The following is a 25,764-nucleotide window of genomic DNA, read 5'->3' as shown; positions in this document are numbered from 1 at the left end:
CTAATATTAATATTTGACATTTTAACACATATCAAGCTAAGAATATGGGCCAAATTGTCAAAATTGAGGTTCAAAAGTTTTAAGCTTGTGTCGCGAGATGGCAGTCTATGCACTGTGATTACACATTTATTTGATATATGATAATATTTGATCCTCTTTGGTATTCAGTATTCAGTATTCAGTATTCAGTATTCATTTAATCATTGCTTTGTGTGTACATAAGATCTTATAAATATGGTATCAAGTATGTAAATCCTATATAAATAAAATAAACCTTGCCTACTGTAAATATTTTTTATTTGCAACCAGAGAAGTACATTAGATAACTAAGTGCTAGTTTACATCAAGGTCTATTCTGCATTCTAGTATTAATTTATTTTGTATTTCATAGTTCTTGACCTCTGTCTGACCTTACGGACCATACATATTTAGTACTAATATTTAAACACACTGAAATCATAAATATATATATATATATTTACCTTATTGCAACGAGTTAAGGTGAAGAAATGTACACATATTTATAAACTCGACGGTACTAAAACTCTTAACTAATAGTCAATCCTTGTACCTTGGTAATAAAGTATAAGGTAAAAAAAATACCTTAGTAGGTTCATTACGTCATAAAATACCTCAAAAGGGTCATTTTTGTTTTGTTAACTATAGTTACGTAGGTACCTATTCAATAATGTGTGTTTGTTTTTAAATAACGTACTTAAAAGATGTGTATAATTTTATTTCAAATTTTAGGCAAAGGTTTTAAAATAGTGATTTGTTTCAGCATTTGATAAGAGTTTAGTTTCTTATGGGTCGGCAACGCTCACGTGACACCCCTTGAATTGCAGGCATCCATAATAGTTTACGGTGACCGCTTTCCATCAGGCGGACCATATGCCTGTTTGCCACCGACGTCGTATCCATACTAATATTATAAATGGGAAAGTGTGTATGTCTGTTTGTTTATCCATCGTTTGGCAAAACGGAGCGACGAATTGACGTGATTTTTTAAGTCGAGATAGTTGAAGGGATGAAGAGTAACATAGGTTACTTTTTGTCTCTTTCTTACCCCCCACTTACCTATAATGAGTGGTGGAAGTTTTTATGGAGCATTCCACAATTTTCTAATTTAACAAGAGGGAAGTCGCGAGCAAAAGTTAGTAAAAAATAAATTTATATAAAGCCGGGGTTCGAAGTGTTCGAACCCACGACCTCCGGATTGAAAGTCGCACGCTCTTACCGCTAGGCCACCAGAACAAATATTCAAATAAAATTCAGACATCAAATATATAAACAGCTGACTTTGTATTAGCATTTCTAAGAATAGATGTAGCCCACATACCAAGTTACTTGATATGTAATGTTTATGTAATATGTAACCAACAATAACTCAGCAATATTATAATGTAGATATATTTTTATTTAGTGTAGGCAAAAAGCACCATTTGTAGGTACTGAAAACCATATTAAGCAATAGGCAACAGATGACCAATAAACGTGAAGAATAATTCAAGAGTAGCCCAAATAGCTGACAACATGTGACCCACATAGGAGAGGAAGACGAAATTACTACTGAACGGGTTGCCATGCATTCAAGAGTACTTAAGTGAAGAACTGTGTCGTAACCTTTAGGACTGTGACGTAAGGAGCTGGCACCAGAAAATAATAGAACCACCATCTTCCCCGTGGGTTTTGTCTAAGACGACTAAAGGAAAACTAATATTATAATATTATAGGATATTGAGGGCGATTTTTGAATCTCGCATACGGGATTTTGTCACTAAAATACCGGTTGAAAACGGTGACTTATCATTTTCAGTGATAATTTTCTGAATTCGAACGCGTGACTCAAAAATCGGCCCGATTCTTACATTTCTTACACAGATTGACCAAGTCCCACGGTAAGCTCAAGAAGGCTTGTATTGTGGGTACCCAGACAACGATATATCCATACTAATATTATAAATGGGAAAGTGTGTGTGTGCCTGTTTGTTTGCCCGTCTTTCACGGCAAAACGGAGAGATGAATTGACGTGATTTTTTAAGTGGAGATAATTGAAGGGATGGAGAGTGACATAGGCTACTTTTTGTCTCTTTCTAACGCGAGCGAAGCCGCGGGCAAAAGCTAATATAATATACATGTAATAGGTACCTACAACCGGCAGATTTTTTGCTTTTGCATGTAAAAACAGCCGTCAATATGTTTTTAATAGATAAAACCTCTTAATTCCTTCATAAAAACTGCAAAAAGTTTCCGCACATGTGCCGCTAGTATATTTATCACAAATCATTTAATCTGTCAGTAACATGTAGGTATACGGAACGGATGCGGAGCTTATGTCGACCACGCGAGAGATGTGTGCGCGTGCGTCTAAATATACGACCAAAACAGACAAGTGCAAAGGTCAGAGGGCGTAACTACGTCTCTCTTGCACTTGGGAATTCCTACGTAAGTGTGACAGAGAGGCAACATTGAACTAGGTTAGAGTAACCCTCAGATTCATATGACTTGCATTCTTTGAGAGTAGCCTTATTCAGCAATTGTCATGTGATGTGAGATAAACTTGGTTTCTCTCGTACCGTACTATTAGGCCACTTAGCAAGCTTCGTGGCCTAATAATGGTACTCACTGAAAAGCTTTGTATTATATCACACTAGCTTTTACCCGCGGCTTCGCCCGCGTAATAAAAGTATTCTTATTGAAACGTTTACAAAAAATAAGATTTTCATTTGGATCCGTAGGTTTCTTTGTAGGTAGGTTCGACTCTATTGATCTAAAAGTGGTAAACCACTTTTTTGGCTGACTGTACCTTACACATATTACTATTGTTTTAAAAGAAATTCTTGCAATGATTGTAGAATTGTTACACAGCGACCACAGCGTAGGTAGTAGGTACGAATATGTATGTATTTTACCTATATAAATATTTATAGTGGGGAAACTTCATACAACCCACATAGCCAGTATCTCGAATCTCAACGCTATGGTCGGTAAGGTAAAAAATACTTCATTGCATTATCGCTTACAGTTTTTTCCATTTTGCTTATATTAATTGCAAACGTAAACATATAAAAGGCAAGCAAACAACGATCCTCTTACAGCACATTGAATGTAAAAGTTATTACGGATGCAGGATACTCACCGATGCCTACTTACATACTAATCCCTTCCCCCTGAGCCACCTGCATTTTACACTGCCTAGATATTGATTGCCGACCGATTATTCCGACCCCATTCCCTATTCTTATCCCCGTCCTTATCTCTATCCTTGTCCCCGTCCCCGTCCCCGTCCCGTCCCCGTCCCCGTCCCCGTCCCTCCCCTATCCCTATCCCTATCCCTATCCCTATCCCTATCCCTATCCCTATCCCTATCCCTATCCCTATCCCTATCCCTATCCCTATCCCTATCCCTATCCCTATCCCTATCCCTATCCCTATCCCTATCCCTATCCCTATCCCTATCCCTATCCCTATCCCTATCCCTATCCTATCCCTATCCCTATCCCTATCCCTATCCCTATCCCTATCCCTATCCCTATCCCTATCCCTATCCCTATCCCTATCCCCGTCCCCATCCCCTATCCCTATCCCTATCCCTATCCCTATCCCTATCCCTATCTGTCCCTGTCCCTGTCCCCGTCCCCGTCCCCGTCCCCGTCCCCGTCCCCGTCCCCGTCCCTGTCCCTAACCCTAACCCTAACCCTAATCCTATCCCGTTCCTGTCCCTGTCAAATTATCAAGCTAGGAGGTGAACTTTGAATAATCCTCTCTTAGTGCTCCTCTAAGGAACTTCCGTGTCAATTTGAAATCTCTTGAACCAGAAGTAAAGATAAAAACTAAACCTATACTTATGGCTATATGGACATTTTAACCCTCTTGCACAACAACAGGGGAGAAAATTTATTTTCCACCTCATTAAATTTTAAAATCGTTGTATTTATCGTGATCCGCGACCCGATAAACCATAAAAACGATACCCATATTGTGATTTTGACTTACCCCCTTTTGCCCCCCTTTAGGGGTCAAATTTTCAAAAACCTGAAACATGTATTTAGTCATATGTCTTTAGAAATCCTCTTGTGAAGTTTCGAATAAAATAGTCAAACTAATGTTATTTCCCCATACAAACTTTGAACCCCCATTTCACCCTTTTAAGAGAAGAATTTTGAAAAATCCTTTCTTAGTGCTCCTCTACGCCATATAAGGAACCGATGTGCCAAATTTGAAATCTCTAGGACCAGCGGTTTCGGCTGTGTGTTGATATATTACGTCAGTTAGTCAGTCAGTCAGTTTCTTCTTTTATATTTTTTTTGATATTTAAACCCCATTGCACTACAACAGGGGAGAAGGTATTTCACTTCTGCCTTGTTAGGTTTTAAAAACGTTGTATTTATCGTGATCAGCGACCCAATAAACCATAAAAACGATACCCATATTAGTTTTTTGACTTTATCACCCCCTTTTCACCCTTTTAGGGGTTAAATTTTCAAAAAACCTGAAACACGTCTTTAGTCATATGTTTTAAGGATCCCTCCTGTGAAGTTTCGAATAAACCAGTGAAGCTAACATTGTTTCCCCATACAAACTTTGAACCCCCATTTGACCCCCTTAAGAGGCGAATTTTGAAAAATACTTTCTTAGTGCTCCTCTACACTATATAAGGAACCTACGTGCCAAATTTGACATCTCTAGGACCAGCGGTTTCGGCTGTGCGTTGATATGTCTGTCAGTCAGTCAATATCTTCTTTTATATATTTTTTTGATATTTAAACCCCATTGCACCACAACAGGGGAGAAGGTATTTCACTTCCGCCTCGTTAGATTTTAAAAATGTTGTATTTATCGTAATCAGCGACCCGATAAACCATAAAAACGATACCCATATTGATTTTTTGACTTTATCACCCCCTTTTCACCCTTTTAGGGGTTAAATTTTCAAAAAACCTGAAACACGTATTCAGTCATATGTCTTAAAGAATCTTCCTGTGAAGTTTCGAATAAAATAGTCAAACTAATCTTGTTTCCCCATACAAACTTTGAACCCCCATTTGACCCCCTTAGAAGGTGAATTTTGGAAAATCCTTTCTTAGTGCTCCTCTACACTATATAAGGAACCTACGTGCCAAATTTTAAATCTCTAGGACCAGCGGTTTCGGCTGTGCGTTGATATGTCAGTCAGTCAGCTTCTTCTTTTATATATTTAGATAACATACATACATACATAAAATCACGCCTGTATCCCATAAAGGGGTAGGCAGAACACATGAAACTACTAAAGCTTCAGTGCCACTCTTGGCAAATAAGAATTTATTATATCACGATTGTATAAAATACTATTGTATATATGATACTTAACACTTATAACCAAAAACAGTGTTATATTATAGGTACAATACAATACAATACAAATACTCTTTATTGCACACCTCAATACACGAAACAACATAGCAAGTATAAACAACAACTTAAGAGGTAAAACAAGAGGCGGTCTTATCGCTAAAGAGCGATCTCTTCCAGACAACCCACGACTACCTATTATACTTACCTATTATAACTTTTTTACACCAGAATGTTATAGGTATTCACTTATCAAAATATATTTTTTTATTTTATTTTGAGAATCACTTATGAATTTGAGGACACTATTTTGCTTACAACATTACATTACAACTGCAGATAATAATATGATCTAATTAAGAGTATGAAAAGACATCTCGTCATCGGCATCTGACGCATCCTACCTTGCAACGTTACAAGTACGACACATGTTTTTTATGTATGTTATAATATAATGTTTTTTATAACAACTATCGGGAACAGCGGGGCAAATATCGACTTAAGATTCGCTGTTTACTCCCTATAATTTAAAAAAAATGTGTCGATTGCTGGATATCATCCCAGTAAGAACTTTAATAATACATAAAATATATTATAGGACATTCTTACACAGGTTGTCTAAGTCCCACGGTAAGCTAATAAGCTAAGAAGGCTTGTGGGTACCCAGACGACGATGTGTATATATATATATAAATTCTTATATATCTTCAAAGAAAACACCCATTCCTCGGGAACAATATCTGTGTTCATCACACAAAGAAATGCCCTTACAACTACCACCAACCAGTGGGCCTTGTTTATTTTTCTTTCTTTCGTGTATGATCTCTACTTACAAACTCACAGTTACAGTTTACTTAGTTAACCTTTATACGAATAACCTGTCAAACTTGTCAAAGCGTCTTTATATAAAGTTGCTTATTTGCTAATACATACTTAACTTACGAAAACACTATTTGTTTTTTTATCTTTTCGTTTCAACAGTTTTACCACATTATCATACTGGGGTCGGATGTCGGGTAGGATATGGATAATTTATGTACAACGCAAAAACTAAGTGTATCCATCGACAATACATACATTACGAATCATAATCGTAACTTACGATACACATAACGATTATTAGTATCCTCAAAAAATGTAATTTGCAATACTTAAAATATTTATTTGGCATAATACCATCCTCTCAAGAGTACGTTTAAAAAAAAACAAGTTTCTAAGTTGTTTTACTGCAAAATGATAGATGTTTGTTTTTATATTTATTTACGTTCTGTGCTATTAATTTGAATATGGTTTATTTGATACTAGAGCCCAAATACCTGTTTGCTACTATCAAAAACAAATTGAAAGATTCTAATGATTCTAATGAATTCTAATAACGCTGGTTCGATTCCAGCCTCAGGCACCAGAGGACTTGGTCACTTTTTCTTTCATATATGTAATTTATTTCGGTTTTAATTTATTTCGGTTTTAAATTGAAATATGTTTAAAAACATGTGAAAATTGTTTTAAAACCGGCAAAATACAGCAGTAACTAATTAAGTAATGTAATAAACATGTAATCACAGTAAATATCTACGTATGTACGCTCAAACCATCCATACATAACATCATTCGACTGTTGAGTAAGCCGACCGCTTTCCAATTGACTATTACAATACGATGTAGTCATTCACAACGAAAAAACACTATTTCTAAACGCAAACAATAAATAAAGAACAAAATACCAAACATAAACATTACTGCCAACCTTGAAAAGCAAAAACGAACCTCGAATTTTTAGTGACCTTGGTCCCGTTCGCGCCAAATTCCACCTCGTTCCCTCCAAAACTCCTGACAAGTGGCATTTCACCTTCGGCCATTTTGGAACACTTTTTTTTTTATTTTTCAAGACGCGGATACTAAGTTTTGGCACAGAACACGCGTCGACTCTGCCGTCGGGCAGCGCACTGACTGAATCAACGAAATGATTGGACTGGCTATTGGTGTAAATGTAATGATGAGTTCTCGTGTAGGATAACACTGCTGTGATAATTGAATGCGTTTATGCAAGATGAAACGCAACGATTATTTTTAAATAAACATTTGAGATGAGTAAGAAGCGCGTAAGAACCCAAGGTGTGTAACTTGTGTAAGACAAGTGTCAACTGGTTAAAAAGATAGCTATGGATAATGAGGAAAATCCTGGTCGTTTAATTAATTCATTAATTCGTATGTAAATTTGTAGTAGTCAACAATTAACAATGTAGGAAGTAGCTATGGCAATGCTTAGTGTAGTACAGTGGGTGGTGTCGAAGTCGACTGTACAATCTAGTGTCATCCCTTTCAAATCAATATGTGTGAGAAAAAGGGACGACACTACAATGTAGCTACTTTTTAATTTCTATTCTTTTTGGTCATACTATCCGACTAAACGAGTATGTGGGCGATGGGCTAGCAACCTGCCTGTTAATTTCTAAGAATGGCACTAATACTTCAGCGATTTCATGAGTTCAGCCTTCCCCTTTTAGGAAGACAGGCGTGAATGTATGTATGTATGTATGTATATGTAGTACATAATTAGCTCTTACGTAGCTATCGCATGTTGGTTAACAACATGTAGACATCTCATTTGTATGGTGTATAATTAAAGCACATAATACCTGGATTTAGATTAAATCCGGACAGTATGAGTCTTGCTAAGCAAACAAAAACAATATATTTCGGATAAACGAGCAGTCAGTATGGAAAAATTCGTATATAGAGCCTTTATCATGACGTTTTGAAGTTTTAAAATAAGGTAGGTGCACGATAGCCTAGACGTCACGAAAACATACATATTTAATTTTTAATTGAGTGTAGGTATAGATAATTACTGTCAAAGTAAAATGTGTAGTCACATTGCATATGACGACCTGTGGCCTATTTTACAACAGTGACACTGACACTTCGCCATTGCCTGTTCAACAAGGAAATATTGGCGCTGAGTAACAAGCTAACAAGACGCTGAGTACCTACTTTTTTTTTATTTTATTAAATGGCCTCAGTCCCATTGGTGGGACTAACTTATCAACCCAGAAATAGGCACAGAATTGTCAGTGTCAATGTCAAGTGTCAATGTTATTGCAGTGAAATAGCCCACAGGATAAAGTTGATGTGTACACACCTGACACACGAGTCTAATGATTGATGAAAAATGTTATTATTTGGTACCAAAGACATAATATATACAACTCCGTATAGACAGATAAAGTCTAAGAAAAAAACGTACCTCAGTACCATACAGAAAAAGGTACGGTGGCCTAGATGGTATTACACCTTTGGGGTACGCTCGGCTAGATGGCGCTAATATTAATATTTGACATTTTAAAACATATCCAGCTAAGAATATGGGCCAAATTGTCAAAACTGAGGTTCAAAAGTATTAAGCCTGTGTGTCAAGGGATGGCAGTCTATGCACTGTGATTACACATTTTACTTCGACAGTAACTCTCTATTATACTCGATCCTCTTTGTTGGTTATTACACATTAGCAAAAGACGCCGCAAATTCGTTCAATATTTCCTCAAGTACTTTAAAAATCATTTTAGGCCCTCATTAGCATAATTGTGACGTTATTTTAACGACTTCGTTAACCTTATGACGTAGGTTCTGTTACGTGTCTAATGTCCTTACGTAGAAAGCGTCCCACTTTCCGGACATCACTTGAATATCAATTTTGGCACAGATTAGTGGTTCTTTATCCCAATAAGGTCAGGTGAAAAAGAGTAGTAAAAACCGGCCAAGAGCGTGTCGGGCCACGCTCAGTGTAGGGTTCCGTAGTTTTCCGTATTTTTCTCAAAAACTACTGAACCTATCAAGTTCAAAACAATTTTCCTAGAAAGTCTTTAATAAAGTTCTACTTTTGTGATTTTTTTTCATATTTTTTAAACATATGGTTCAAAAGTTAGAGGGGGGGGGACGCACTTTTTTTTCCTTTAGGAGCGATTATTTCCGAAAATATGAATATTATCAAAAAACGACCTTAGTAAACCCTTATTCATTTTTAAATACCTATCCAACAATATATTACACGTTGGGGTTGGAATGAAAAAAATAACAGCCCGCACTTTACATGTAGGGGGGGGGGGGGGGGGTACCCTAATAAAACATTTTTTTTCCAATTTTTATTTTTGCACTTTGTTGGCGTGATTGATATACATATTGGTAGCAAATTTCAGCTTTCTAGTGCTTACGGTTACTGAGATTATCCGCGGACGGACGGACGGACGGACAGACAGACATGGCGAAACTATAAGGGTTCCTATCCTTGTTGACTACGGAACCCTAAAAAGAGTACAGTTCACAGTCTCTTGGTATACTACTAGGTAGTTTAAAGAAAAAATCATTAAAAAAAAAGTTTAATTTTGTCTGGGATGCATGGAGTAGGTATAATTGAATTATATCTTTAAGTACAGTCGAGTTCATAATTATGTGTATAGCTCTATCTCTTTGAAAAAGGTGAAAAAGATACTGTGATTGTCGCTAGATGTCACTTAACACTGTCACTTATATGGGGTCGCGCTACCACACATTTTTAACTTTTTTTTCGTTATATCATAATTATGTATTTTGTATGAATGAAAGCATGTATAGTAGCTGCAGCTGCAGTGCTGCGCTCCACAAGGTCTTGGTGTCCAAGCTTCTTAGTAGACACACAAAACTACGGATCTATAAGACCGTGATCCGCCCCATTTTAATGTATGGGTGTGTGTGTAATGTGAGGCTTGGACACTAACACTCAAGGAGGAAAACAGCCTCCTAGTAACAGAACGTAAGGTGTTCAGGAAGATTCTGGGACCCGTAAAAAGAGACGATGGCAGTTGGAGAATCCGAAAAAATGCCGAAATTGAGCATCTTATAGCCGAACCGAATATAATAGGTGAGACCAAGGCACATCGTCTCCGCTGGCTTGGCCATCTTATAAGGATGGGTGAGGATCGGGCAGTCAAGAGAGCCTATCTGGGTTGTCCAACTGGACGCCGTCCCGCTGGCCATCCTAAATATCGTTGGGCAGATAGAGTGGAAGCAGATCTCCGTGAACTCGGCGTTAACGAGGGCTGGCGAGAGGTCGCTCTGGACCGCGTAAAGTGGCGTGCTCTTGTGTTGGAGGCCAAGACTCACTTTGGGTCGTCGCGCCAACAAAGTAAGTAAGTAGTATGTATAGTATAGTTAATTAGTTATAGATGTGAATGAACAGTAGGTCATTTCAAATGACGCGATAGTTAATTCCGAAGCTTAATGCTAACGTCTATTAATGTACCAGTTACCTACATTTATTATTTACATACATCATTCGACGCTCATTTAACAATGTTCACGTGATATTTCTCTATCGCACACAAATTCTTAAAGTAAATAAGCAAAGCACTGCTTTATTTACTTTGATAAAGGCACCCATAAAATTTGTCTCCGTCATACTATAAACATAGAGATAAAAAAAAAATAAGAGAGAGAGAGAAAAGAGTTAACTAATAACCACATAACCTAACCACAAAATTACAATTTTTAAAAAACCCCCGACCGCAACATAGTAGACCGATTTTCATAAAACATGGCTAAGAACTCCCGACTAATTCAGCTTTCAAACGAAAAAACTAAATCTAAATCGGTTCATCCGTTCGGGAGCTACGATGCTATAGACAGACTCACACACAAACATACAGACAGACACGCCAAACTTATAAAACCCCGTCGTTTTTGCGTCGGGGGTTAAAAATCATCATAATATACTTAAAATTATGTTATGCAGAGCACGAAATGAAGCACACATAATTAGAAGAAAAATATGGACAGTAGTTATGTTTAAACATAATTTATATTTAATAATCAAAGAAAAAGATATAAACTAAATGAATTGACCGTGAAGTTACTCCTCACCCTCAGTATTTCATAGTAAATCCATATTAGCAAATAGTTTTGACAGTTTAAAAAACCGGCCAAGAGCGTGTCGGGCCACGCTCAGTGTAGGGTTCCGTAGTTTTTCGTATTTCTCTCAAAAACTACTGAACCTATCAAGTTCAAAATAATTTTCTTAGAAAGTCTTTATAAAGTTCTACTTCTGTGATTTTTTTCATATTTTTTAAACATATGGTTCAAAAGTTAGAGGGGGGGGACGCACTTTTTTTTCCTTTAGGAGCGATTATTTCCGAAAATATTAATATTATCAAAAAACAATATTAGTAAACCCTTATTCATTTTTAAATACCTATCCAACAATATATCACACGTTGGGGTTGGAATGAAAAAAAATATCAGCCCCCACTTTACATGTAGGGGGGGTACCCTAATAAAACATTTTTTTCCATTTTTTATTTTTGCACTTTGTTGGCGTGATTGATATACATATTGGTACCAAATTTCAGCTTTCTAGTGCTTACGGTTACTCAGATTATCCGCGGACGGACGGACGGACGGACGGACGGACGGACGGACGGACGGACGGACAGACAGACATGGCGAAACTATAAGGGTTCCTAGTTGACTACGGAACCCTAAAAAGAAGCTGATTTGACTAGTAGGAAACTAGCCTAATATGTAGGTAAAGAACATTGTATTAGAATGTATCATCATCCATACTAATATTATAAATGGGACAGTGTGTGTGTCTGTTTGTTTGTCCGTCTTTCACGGGAAAACGGAGCGACGAATTGACCTGCAATTTTAAGTAGAGATAGTTCAAGGGATGGAGAGTGACATAAGCTACTTTTGTCTGTAGCCGCGGGCAAACGCTAGTATTATTTAAATTCATAAACGTTTTTTTTTGTGCGAACCATGGAACTAACTAACACCAAAACTTGTCACTCATAGTTAAAATATGTTCATCTTGCATAACACCATCCAACAGGTCAGAGTGTGCAAGCGTGTACCACGCAGTGTCATCCTCAGTACTATAAACACCATCTTACATCATCAACAATCAACCTTACACTCTTCACAATAAAGGCTATAATCCTTTAACGGTACAACATGATGCACAGTGTATTAAATATAGATGCGGGCAGAGTTGCAGAAATATGTATACACGGTGTATTTCTTAGTCCGATTACGCACTATCCGATCCGATGTTTTTTTTAGGGTTCCGTAGTCAACTAGGAACCCTTATAGTTTCGCCATGTCTGTCTGTCCGTCCGTCCGTCCGTCCGTCCGTCCGTCCGTCCGTCCGTCCGTCCGTCCGTCCGTCCGTCCGTCCGTCCGCGGATAATCTCAGTAACCGTTAGCACTAGAAAGCTGAAATTTGGTACAAATATGTATATCAATCACGCCAACAAAGTGCAAAAATAAAAAATAAAAAAAAATGTTTTATTAGGGTAGCCCCCCCCCTTGTAAAGTGGGGGCTGATTTTTTTTTTCATTCCAACCCCAACGTGTGATATATTGTTGGATAGGTATTTAAAAATAAATAAGGGTTTACTAAGATCGTTTTTTGATAATATTAATATTTTCGGAAATAATCGCTCCTAAAGGAAAAAAAAAGTGCGTCCCCCCCCCTCTAACTTTTGAACCATAAGTTTAAAAAATATGAAAAAAATCACAAAAGTAGAACTTTATAAAAGCTTTCTAGGAAAATTGTTTTGAACTTGATAGGTTCAGTAGTTTTTGAGAAAAATACGGAAAACTACGGAACCCTACACTGAGCGTGGCCCGACACGCTCTTGGCCGGTTTTTTTTAATACCACGTCGGTGGCAAACAGGTATACGATCCGCCTGGTGGGAAGCGGTCACCGTAACCTATGGACGCCTGCAACTCAAGGGGTGTCACATGCGCGTTGCCGACCCATTAGAAACTTGTACAAGTTGTACACTCCTTTTTTGAAGAACCCCATACTGTAGTTCATCGGGAATACCTCGGCAGCTCAATATCGGATGTCGGAAGGATTTCAATGGAAAAAATCCAAGATGGCGCCTGTAATGTATGTGATATCGGTCCTACATCCGGTATCGGATCGGATAGTGTGAAAACGCACGGTTGTGGATACATGTTTTTAGCATTTTGTCCGTATCAATATTTAATACCCTGGACAGTCGATTTTATAGTCTTAAATATAGAGTTTAGAATTGATAAACAGTACACAGTGTGGGTAAGACTCGTATCATCGAAAATTGACCTTGAACTCTTTAGAATAAGGCTTAGAATTGTCAAATATTGAATATTTTGACGTAGTGGACTTTTGTATTGATAGTGTGGTTTGGACTTTTGGAAGTTTGCGTCATTTTTTGTTTCCTGGTAAATATTATTGGTAATGTGATCTGGTAAGGGGGAGTATCACACTAAAAACCGTATGATATCAACTAATTTAATAACAAAACATGTATTTGGGTGAATCAACTTTTTGTAGCTTTTTGTAAGAATTGCCCTTATTTGAGCATTTCTTTTTTTTTACCACTTTTATGAAGTGTGATATTTTTGAAAAAAAAATGCTATTTCTACTCAGAATTACTAGCCTTTTCAAACCTAGTAGTTAAAAAAATTGTCGCATACGATTTTTTCTTATTTTGTTACCATTCTCCGTACATGTTGTATGGGGTAACAAAAGAGGAAAGTAAAAAAAAATGTATGGAAATTCTGGGACACTTTTTGTCTCCCAGTGAGATTGAAAGTACTCGTGATTCTAAGTACAATTGACCTAAAATTCCCTAAAAAATAATGCTCATTTATTACAAGTTTTTGCCCGCGGCTTCGCTCGCATTAGAAAGAGACAAAATATAGCCTATGTCATTGTCCATCCCTTCAACTATCTCCACTTAAAAAAGCACGTCAATTCGTCGCTCTGTTCTGCCGTGAACGAATGAGACGACAAATTATTTTGATGTTAGAACGATAGAAGATAGAAAATACCTATCATTTTTTTTTCTACTGAGAAAATGGGTTTGTCAGACCATAATAACATTTTTTCCGGCACACCGACCATTAAAGACATCAACCCGGATCAGACCAGCGAAAGTCAACAAAGAAATGAAAGTGGTTGTCTATTAAAGGTCCATCCATTGTTACCTCAAGTTAAACCTTATTGTAAGAATATAAGGTCTATCACTGATCTATAAGTGACGACCATATCATTGTGTCCATTTGAACCTTATTGTAAGACTATAAAGTCTAATGGTGGTGTATTAAAGGTACTCGCTGAATCACGTGCACGATTTCCCGCCAATTTTGGGCGTCGATTAAAACGATTGTTTACGTGACTTGTTTATGGGAGAGTTGACAATATTTCATGCAACAGTCGCATAATAATATAATAATAATAATTGAGCCTATACAATTCCCCAAAGGGGTAAGAGAAGCACGTGAAACTGCTTACGCCATGTAAGGGGTTGAAAGAAAATGAAATTGTGACAAGTTGCTAGCTTTGCTTTTCAGCTCATCACCCATACTCTGTACGGGATCTAGACATTTTTCGGGGGGAGGGGGGTCTTGCATAGGCCCCGTCTCACTCGCCCCCAGATCCAGACCTGCGGCCTTACCCCCCATATATCCACTTTCTGACTCACCCACGGGAAGAAAGGGAGTGTAGGAAGGATTTCAAAGACTAAAATCAAAGATGGCGGCATAAATATATGGGATATCGGTCCTACATTCGATATCGGACCGGATAATGTCCAAACGAATTAACGTCACGGGTAATTGTAAAAATGTTGATAAAAATGATTTTATACTTTGAAGTGCCTTTAAAACATTAGTATTGCAGCACAGTGTAGCGTGAGCAAGCTTTGCTACATGTAAATATTCAGGATGATGAATAAACTGTACAGTACCCGGCGATAATGATTGCACATCAGCTTCTCGTTGCGTTGTCTCTTTCTTGCTTATGTGACGGTGACGTTAATTGTCTCTTTCCAAAGACCGATGTGCATTCGTTTCGCTGTTTGTTGTATATGTTATATCTTCGAAGGCCGCAAAAAATATGTAACACGCTCAATGCTCATATGGCCAATAAGGTCAAGTTACTCTTTCTATGTAGGCATGTACAGTCAACCAATCTGAATCCTAGGCCACTGTAGAACCCTTTCACAAGGATTTTACAAAATTGGTTGGTAAGCCACACATATCACCTATAAATTCCAAGACCAACCAATAAAACAAATAACAGCCACCTGCAATACTATGATACTCTTCGAAGGCCACAAAAAGTACACTGTGATATAAAAAAAAACATTCAAACTTTGCATAGTCAGTTTTGAGATCATAATGAACAACTTTTATTATGGTACCAATGCTGAAATAGCAAAAGAATGGCTGTTTCATATATTTCGACTGTCATGATAGATAGATAGATAGATAGATAGACTGTCATGATGCCGCTTATTTCTATAGAACAGCCAATTTTTTTTTCGCGATTTCAGCATTGGTCCCATAATAAGTTGTTCATTATTGCCTCAAAAGTCACTATGCAAAGTTTGAACGATCCGTTTTATTTCATCCCGTATGTGTCACGCACATATGGGCAATAAGATCGTTACTATTTCTACACACCGTGTTTATTTTGTTTTCCGTTAAATTCGACACGTATCAGGAACCACCCTGTAAATCACTTTTAGTTAAATTCACAAAAAAAAATTTTCATCATTTTCATACATAATAAATGAATTTTTTCTACTCCAGCACTTCAATCTGTCAATTAGATTATTGTCAGCGGTATCCAAATTAAGTTCATTTGAGTAACGATAGAAAAGTCTATTTGTCTATAGGTTCATATGATAACTGCTGAGCAGTATTCATATGAATATAGGAGTTCTGTAAGTTTATTTTTAAAAGTACAACTTCCATTTATCAGGTATGTTTTCATTTGCAGTAATAAATAACTCTTAATAAATAATATAATATTTAGGTTCATAATTTAAATCAAGATGAAAAAATAAACTGAAATGCGTTTTACATATTAGATATTTGCAAAACAAAGGTAAAAATCATAAGTTTATCAAATAATTTTACATTCGACATTTAAATATTCTTGAACGCAACCACATTTTTCGTAATTGAAAACCGGCTTATTTCCTATTTCTCTTGTCTATGGCATAAAGAGTTCGGTTAATGTACGACCCAGAAATGTACAGCCCAAAATCGGCGTCCACTTTTTTGGACGCGAATTACGGGGTCGTACAATACTGCCGCCCTGTAAAAAAAGTGGCATCGAATTATCGCCCGTACCAAACGTGTACAGCCCGAGAATGCCCAACCCATCAATTCACGGCCCAAGAACTCTCGTACATCATGGACGCCAATTCCTGGGTCGTAAATTCTTGGGTTGAGCATTCTCTGGCTGTGCATTAGTGGTTTCCACATTTGTAAACTTTTAAAAAAATGATTTGAACTATTTTAGTGTTTTATACTTTATTTTAAGTCGACGTTGTGCAAAAACTTAAGTAATTATGAGTGATTCTGGTGAACAATATACTCCCCAAGAAATCAAGGCTATGGCGCTCAAAGTGACTGACAATTTGTTACCTGAAAAGTCGGATACAGCGTAGGGTTGCAAAAAAACGGTTTTTTTTCTGGCTTGAAAAAAAAAACATGAAAAAAAACCGTGAAAAAAAACAGTTTTTTTTCTGGAGTATGTTTTTTTTCTAAAGTACGAAATCTCAAAATTTGAAAGTAGTTAATACTTTTATACGGTTTTTTAGACTTAATGTTAACTATTAAACGAATTTAATCGAATAACTTTAATTTCTGGTCTTATAAAAGTAACATTTACGAAATCTGTAGTTGGTAGCTATCACTTTTTACTGTTGGCAACACCACCGCCTCCCCACGCTACACGCAGCATCGGGGATTCCCCAACAAACGTTTGTATACTGAATGTTAATTGAATTAAAATTTACGTTATTGTTATTGAAACACGTTACAACTCACGAAAAACCGTTATTGTCGTATTATTTGTTCATCTGAAAAAAAACCATTTTTAGAAAAAAAACCAAGGTGCTCGGTTTTTTTTCATGTTTTTTTTCACAATTCTGAAAAAAAACATTTGGTTTTTTTTCTATTTACAACCCTAATACAGCGTAGCAAAAATGTTATGATTGTTTTATGACATGGAAATTGCAAAAAAATGTTTCAACTTTCTCTGAAACCGCATTGTTGGCATATTTTGAAGAATTGTGCAACAATATCTCGCCATCAACATTTTGTGGACAGAATACTCAATGCTACGACGATCCACACAAATATTCCCATTCATTATATGAAGTAAGTAACTAACCCATTTTATTATTCTCGAATAGGTATGTATGTGGCTGTCGTAGAAAAAGTATAGTATACAATCGTAACATTATGAAGGCTATAAAAGTCTCGTACCTTAGGCCACTCGGCAAGCCTTCGTGGCCTAACCGCGGTACTCAACTTTTATAGCCTTCATAACGTTACCGTTATATAATATACTATATTAGTGTGAGAGACCCTTAAGAATAACATTTAAGTTAGTGTCAAGTGATTGACGTCACATGTCAAAACAAATAACATTAGGAATTGGTAAAGGCTGTCACACACATGTTCAGTAATTATCTTTATTTTTTTAATAACTCAATAACCGTAAGAGTTAAGACGCTAGTTTCTTAGAGAAATTAATTGTATTTGATCTAAAGAATCTTCCCTTAAAGTTTTCTTTATACTACGTCGGTGGCAAACAAGCATACGGCCCGCCTGATGTAAAGCGGTCACGGTAACCTATGACGTAACGGAATTCAATAAAAACAGGTTGTAAATGTAGAAATGTACCTTTATTTATCAGACAGCTAGGATCATACATTGTAACATTGTACCTACATACACGGAAGGTATTTATACCTAACTAATGACTGCATCTTCCTTATATGTGTACTTAACACAGCAAAAGGGAGTGTACAAGTTTCTAATGGGGTGGCAACGCGCATGTGACACTGTTTGAGTTGCAGGAGTCCATAGGTTACGGTGACCGCTTTACATCAGGCGGACCGTACACTTGTTTGCCCCCGACGTAGTATAAAAAAAAAAAAAAAAAAATATTTAAACCGATTGCGAGTATAGACAAAGGTTCTCGCGTTCACAAAGATGTGGCTCGGCCCCGTAGAGACCATTCGGCTACGGCGTAGCCGAATGGTCTGGCTCTGTCGCGCCAATAGCCAAATTTTTCAAAGTTGTCCACCCCACTTTTTTTGTAACATGGGTATTTTTCACGCGATTAATACTCAGATTCGCGAGGTTTTTAGGGGAAAAAAATTTCCCAAGATTTCCATACATTTTTTTGAACCTTCCGTTCCGTTACCGCCATACAAAATGTGTGAAAAAATGGTAACAGAATGGGAAAAAAACCTTGGGACACTTTTTTTCTCCTATTAGGGTTGAAAGAGCTCGCTATTGTGAGTGGAAAACACAAAAAAAAATCCAAGTTAAAAAAAAAAGTGGGATGGATAACTTTGAAAAAAATGGCCCCAATACGCAAGAGCTATAGAGATAGATTGCACTTTTCATTATTTTCTTTCATTAATTCCTTATCTCATTCATTTAATTCTTTCCTTATTTATCCATACTAATATTAGAAATGGGAAAGTGTATGTCTGTTTGTTTGTCCGTCTTTCACGGCAAACCGGAGCGAAGAACTGACGTGATTTTTTAAGTGGAGATATTTGAAGGGATGGAGAGTGACATAGGCTACTTTTTGTCTCTTTCTAACGCGAGCGAAGCCGCGGGCAAAAAAGCTAGTTAGCAATAAATTAATACCTATCGATTACACGGATGAGCTCGGAAGGTCATAATCTTGAATAATCGTGATGTAAACAATTATTACAATTAATTACATACAGTAGACTCTAGATTATGATAAAACGGATGTTTCCTGTACCACGAGCAAATACCTTATTAAATAGTATATTACGATACAAGTGCGGAAAAGAGGAACCACTGCGTACCAGTACTGTGGGCAAAAAGCACTATAATTTAGATGTACTGAAATAAGTGCGGAAAAAGGAATTTCGAAATAAGTGGCGAAACAAGTGCGGAACAAGTGCGGAAAAGAGGAACCACTGCGTACCAGTACTGTGGGCAAAAAGCACTATAATTTAGATGTACTGAAATAAGTGCGGAAAAAGGAATTTCGAAATAAGTGGCGAAAAACATTAAATTTACCTATTTCGTAAAAAAATTTTTTTGAATCTTTATTTCCCGAAAATTCACAAATATATTTGCAAACAATTTTCAATCATACAATACTTTTTCTACGACCATGCACTTAGTTGTTCATAGTTTTCTAAAATAACTTTTTTTGAAATTCACATTGTTTCCTGTATTTTGACACAAAGGCAGTATCGTTATAACATTGCGTTGCCATGGTTACAGAGCCAAACAATGCCTTTTCAATTTTTTCGTTACTGCGCGCATGCGCGGAAAGCCGACGGATGGACGCTGGCTTTGGGGAATAGACATTTATGTAGGGTTTTAAAGATGCTATGTCTTTCTCACTTCACCTTCTCAAGTCACCAGCAACACGCTGAATTGAGGCCATTTCGTGGCGCTTCATTCCTTTCTGTCTTGTTGTTATTATGTGTATTTTGTCTTACCTGTGTTCACGAATAAACGTTTATTTCTATTCTATTCTATTCTATGCGCGACTTTGAACCTTCCGTTCCGTTACCGCCATACAAAATGTGTGAAAAAATGGTAACAGAATGGGAAAAAAACCTTGGGACACTTTTTTTCTCCTATTAGGGTTGAAAGAGCTCGCTATTGTGAGTGGAAAACACAAAAAAAAATCCAAGTTAAAAAAAAAAGTGGGATGGATAACTTTGAAAAAAATGGCCCCAATACGCAAGAGCTATAGAGATAGATTGCACTTTTCATTATTTTCTTTCATTAATTCCTTATCTCATTCATTTAATTCTTTCCTTATTTATCCATACTAATATTAGAAATGGGAAAGTGTATGTCTGTTTGTTTGTCCGTCTTTCACGGCAAACCGGAGCGAAGAACTGACGTGATTTTTTAAGTGGAGATATTTGAAGGGATGGAGAGTGACATAGGCTACTTTTTGTCTCTTTCTAACGCGAGCGAAGCCGCGGGCAAAAGCTAGTTAGCAATAAATTAATACCTATCGATTACACGGATGAGCTCGGAAGGTCATAATCTTGAATAATCGTGATGTAAACAATTATTACAATTAATTACATACAGTAGACTCTAGATTATGATAAAACGGATGTTTCCTGTACCACGAGCAAATACCTTATTAAATAGTATATTACGATACAAGTGCGGAAAAGAGGAACCACTGCGTACCAGTACTGTGGGCAAAAAGCACTATAATTTAGATGTACTGAAATAAGTGCGGAAAAAGGAATTTCGAAATAAGTGGCGAAACAAGTGCGGAACAAGTGCGGAAAAGAGGAACCACTGCGTACCAGTACTGTGGGCAAAAAGCACTATAATTTAGATGTACTGAAATAAGTGCGGAAAAAGGAATTTCGAAATAAGTGGCGAAAAACATTAAATTTACCTATTTCGTAAAAAAAATTTTTTTGAATCTTTATTTCCCGAAAATTCACAAATATATTTGCAAACAATTTTCAATCATACAATACTTTTTCTACGACCATGCACTTAGTTGTTCATAGTTTTCTAAAATAACTTTTTTTGAAATTCACATTGTTTCCTGTATTTTGACACAAAGGCAGTATCGTTATAACATTGCGTTGCCATGGTTACAGAGCCAAACAATGCCTTTTCAATTTTTTCGTTACTGCGCGCATGCGCGGAAAGCCGACGGATGGACGCTGGCTTTGGGGAATAGACATTTATGTAGGGTTTTAAAGATGCTATGTCTTTCTCACTTCACCTTCTCAAGTCACCAGCAACACGCTGAATTGAGGCCATTTCGTGGCGCTTCATTCCTTTCTGTCTTGTTGTTATTATGTGTATTTTGTCTTACCTGTGTTCACGAATAAACGTTTATTTCTATTCTATTCTATTCTATGCGCGACCCTGTAAATGACGAATAACAGTTCGGGAGTAGAAAAAAGTTTAAAAGTCACACTATTTCGATTCGGACTGTACAGTTCTAATAATAACCCTGATTATCTCTAAACCAGCTCACGCTAGAAACCCTCGCCGCGCTCAGTCTTCTCTCGCCGCTTTCATAACTAGTTCACATCTTAATGTCTTGTAATAACACAGCGATGTGGTGTTTTAATGTGAAGTAGATTAGCTACTTTTGCAAGAATATGGAAAATTATACATTGAAATAGATATCATACAAGAAAGAAAAAACAACAAGGCCCACTGGCGGCCGAGCCGGGAATCGAACCCGGGTCTTCAGCTTACGCGGCTTTTCGTGTGCGATATTCATTCCAATTTATAATTAACTAGCTTTTACCCGCGGCCTCGCTTAGAAAGAGACAAAAAGTAGCCTATGACACTCTCCATCCCTTCAACTATCTCCACTTAAAAAATCACGTCAATACGTCGCTCCGTTTTGCCGTGAAAGACGGACAAACAAACAGACACACACACTTTCCCATTTATAATATTAGTATGGATTAGTATTAGTATGGATATATACCTCTAATTAGTACTGTGACTACTTGAAATATAACAAATCAAAAAACTATTCAATAATAGTTATTTGTTTTACAAGGGGGCAAAGTAGTTGTTTAACCGCACGTGCCACAGACCAACCCCTATAGACATCTATTACAAGACGACTCGCGGTCGCCAGCCTTCCTAGTATTTGCACTGATATAAGCGCGGGCGCTCGCCGTGCCCGATCAGTATCGACCAAGTAACAGACCCGAAAGCAGCGCGTGTTTTTCGCACAAAAAAATTGGAAAAGGGTATTTTGATGCCTTAAAGATGTCCACCTGTAGTGTGAAATGGTGTGGAAAGGTAACAAGAAGCTCAAATTTAAAAACAGACGGCATTACATTCCATAAATAAGTCATATTTATAATTTATTCAGAGCCGGCATAGGTCAACTTACATTGGCCACTTACGCGTCAGTAGAGGGACAGTCATACTTCTGTCCCTTTTCATCTGGCGCGACTGCCCGCCGTCCTTGAAACGGCCAATCACAGCGCGCTTAACACATTCCCCGCCCGCTCCTCGCACCCCAAACACTGGTGACTCGTATCGCGAACCAAATATACAAGACTGCCACTCTATAGGAGGTTCTCTGTGGCACGTGCCAATATTGATACCTGAGCAAGCGAAAGATTCCAATACTGAACCGCGAGCGTAACGAGTGGTTAAACAAACTTTGCCACCGAGTCTAACACAACATTTTTCACCACACCAACACGAACAAAATACTGACTATGAAACATGAAACTAAATCAAATCCATCAATTTATTCAACATTTATAATTCAAAATCATCATTTTATAGGTAAAATCTAGAAACCAGATTAAGACATCGAGTTAAAATTAGCATGAAATTACTGGTGAAAAATAATTTTCACCACACCAACTGGTAAAGGCTTTCTTTGCTATTCGAAAACAGATAGTAAAATTGCATTTTATACACAAGGGGGCAAAGTAATTTCATACAAATTTTAACTCGATGTCTTAATCTGGCTGCTAGATTTTACCTATCCTATAAATGATGATTTTGAATCATAAATATTGAATAAATTGATGGTTTTGTTGGCTGTTCCGAGGCTGTTCCACACAGTATTTGGACTGTCCTGTCAAATCTAACATTAAAGACTTCAGGATATACGTAACCATGGTAACTAGAAAACTACTAATCATCAAATAACTCGATCGAATACTCGTGCGTACCAAAAATGCGTTTGTTTACATTACCCAACTCTTCCGGCGCGACGTAAGCCGGTTACGAAACGTCGAGGCGGAAGACGATTGCCTGTGTAGTTACACAGCTATTAATTTGTGGGTGAACCCTATGTTGTTGTAATAAGGGTGTTTATTTGTACTTTGAAATTATCTTGATAATTTTAGTACGTGATAATTATGAGTGACTTTTACTGGTAAGAATATAACTAAAGCAAAGGAAGCAAAGGATTAATCCATATATTTAGAAATTATGCTCGGTTTTTTTTATAATTCTGAAAAAAAAAAACCGGCCAAGAGCGCGTCGGGCCACTTTCAGTGTAGGGTTCCGTTAGTTTTCCGTATTTTTCTCAAAAACTACTGAAGCTATCAAGTTCAAAACAATTTTCCTAGAAAGACTTTATAAAATTCTCCTTTTGTGATTTTTTCATATTTTTTAAACATATGGTTCAAAAGTTAGAGGGGGGGACGCACTTTTTTTTCCTTTAGGAGCGATTATTTCCGAAAATATTAATATTATCAAAAAACGATCTTAGTAAACCCTTATTCATTTTTAAATACCTATCCAACAATATATCACACATTGGGGTGGAAATGAAAAAAAATATCAGCCCCCACTTTACATGTAGGGGGGGTACCCTAATAAAACATTTTTTTCCATTTTTTATTTTTGCACTTTGTCGGCGTGATTGATATACATATTGGTACCAAATTTCAGCTTTCTAGTGCTAACGGTTACTGAGATTATCCGCGGACGGACGGACGGACAGACAGACAGGCGAAACTATAGGGCCGATTCCTAGTTGACTACGAAACCCTAAAAAACATTGTTTTTTTTCTATGTGCAACCCTAGTATAGTCACCGGGAATAATGTGTTACTTGTAAAATATGTGTGTTACAAATTACAATCGTGTCACATATTTTTGCGGTTTTCAAACCAAGCCAAGGAGTGGAATGCCCTGCCCGAGTTTGTGTTTCCACATGAGTACCATCCAGGTCTCTTTAAAGCAAGAGTAAATAGGTATCTCATAGGTAAGCGTGCTCCACCGTAGACCGCATCATCACTTACCATCAGGTGTGATCGTGGTCAAACGTCTACCTATTCATACTAAAAAAATTAATAACTTTACGTGTAAAATGGTATTACAAATACAAAACCTAGGCACTATTTAAGCAACTGGATAAAGTAGGTAAAACGGGTGTTTTTGTTCAGAGTTTTTGCGAGTCGCTTCGCATCCCACCAAACTGGCTTTTGCATCATTTTGATCTCGATAAAAAGTCTGTTCGTTTCTTAGAATCAAAGATATAACTCCGTATAGACAGATAAAGTCTAAGAAAAAACGAGCAGTCGTCTATAGCACAGTATATTAAGAGTACTGTCTATAGTCTGTATCTTTAGGTATTTCAATAAATGTAAACAAAATCTATCAAATTACCAAATAGGAAGGTTAAAGACAGTTTGCGAGTGACAGATCCACTTGGTACCGTATTTGGTTGGTACATACGACATAATATGTTATTATGGGCCATCTTTTTCAAAGTTGTCCACCCCACTTTTTTTTGCATTTTGAATTTTTCTTGTGGTTTCCACTCAGAATCGCGAGCTCTATCAAATCTAATAGGAGAAAAACAGTGTCCCAAGTTTTTTTCCGATTTTGTTACCATTTTTTCATACATTTTATATGGCGGTAACGGAATGGAAGGTTGGAAAAAATGTATGGAAATCTTGGGACATTTTTTATCTCCTATCAGGATCGAAAGAGTGTTAATCGCGTCGTAATCTGAGTATTAATCGCGTAAAAAATACCCATGTTACAAAAAAGTGGGGTGGACAACTTTGAAAAAAAAAATGGCCCATAGATCCGAACAAATCATTTGTTTACCTACCTACAAGTACAGGACAAAACAAAAGCAGTCAAATTTGTTTAACCTGTGTGCGTAGCCGAATACACAAACGCTCACGATAATATCTCTCTCGTAGCTATCTATCTCTATCGCTCTTGCGTATTGGCGCGACAGAGCCAGACTACATTTCTGCGGCGTTTCGGTGGCGTTTCCCGTCGCAGAAATACCATTCGGCTACGGGGCCGGAAGTATACCAATAAAACGACGACCGGTCTGGCTCAGTCGGTAGTGACCCTGCCTGCTGAGCCGCGGTCCTGGGTTCGAATCCCAGTAAGGGCATTTATTTGTGTGATGAGCACAGATATTTGTTCCTGAGTCATGGATGTTTTCTATGTATATAAGTATGTATTTATCTATTTAAGTATGTATATCGTCGCTTAGCACTCATAGTACAAGCTTTGCTTAGTGTGGGGCTAAGTTGGTCTGTGTAAGGTGTCCCCAATATTTATTTATTATTATGTATTTATAAAACGGCCGAATATTCGGTATTCGGTATCCGGCCAAACAACTATCCGTTGCATCTCTAGTCCTAAGTAACTTACAAGTGAACCAAATAGCTCACACCTGCTGTCATAGCAACCACACATCATTAAGATAAGGGGCTCCTGTTTTGTATCTTCATAAAGTTTACCTATTATATATTTTATTATGACTTAAAAACAGCAAAAAATATTTTTTCAGTACATATGGTGTTTTTTTACGCACTAGTGTGAGAAGTGGTTCATTATATGCCAGGTCGAAACTTCGGAGGTCCATCTGTAC

General features: G+C 37.2%; 1 protein-coding gene across 3 annotated transcripts in view; it reads right to left on the bottom strand.

The window, feature by feature from the left end:
• LOC125238713 (PTB domain-containing adapter protein ced-6) overlaps positions 1-25,764 on the bottom strand; it is a 120,374-nt gene that overhangs the window by 91,487 nt on the left and 3,123 nt on the right. Inside the window, exon 1 of one of the 3 annotated variants that reach the window (XM_048146122.1) lies at positions 7,102-7,306. The exons of 1 other annotated variant lie outside the window; for it this stretch is intronic. In XM_048146122.1, the coding sequence (XP_048002079.1) occupies positions 7,102-7,193 (92 nt within the window). In that variant the 5' untranslated portion in view covers positions 7,194-7,306. Of the gene's footprint in view, positions 1-7,101; positions 7,307-25,764 lie in introns of those variants that run through there. One more of the 3 variants, XM_048146121.1, reaches the window with a different exon arrangement.

This window comes from Leguminivora glycinivorella, chromosome 24 (assembly GCF_023078275.1).
Source record: "Leguminivora glycinivorella isolate SPB_JAAS2020 chromosome 24, LegGlyc_1.1, whole genome shotgun sequence".
Lineage (NCBI taxonomy): Eukaryota > Metazoa > Arthropoda > Insecta > Lepidoptera > Tortricidae > Leguminivora > Leguminivora glycinivorella.
Note: the sequence above shows the minus strand (reverse complement) of the source record. Positions and strands in the feature narration are given on the sequence as shown.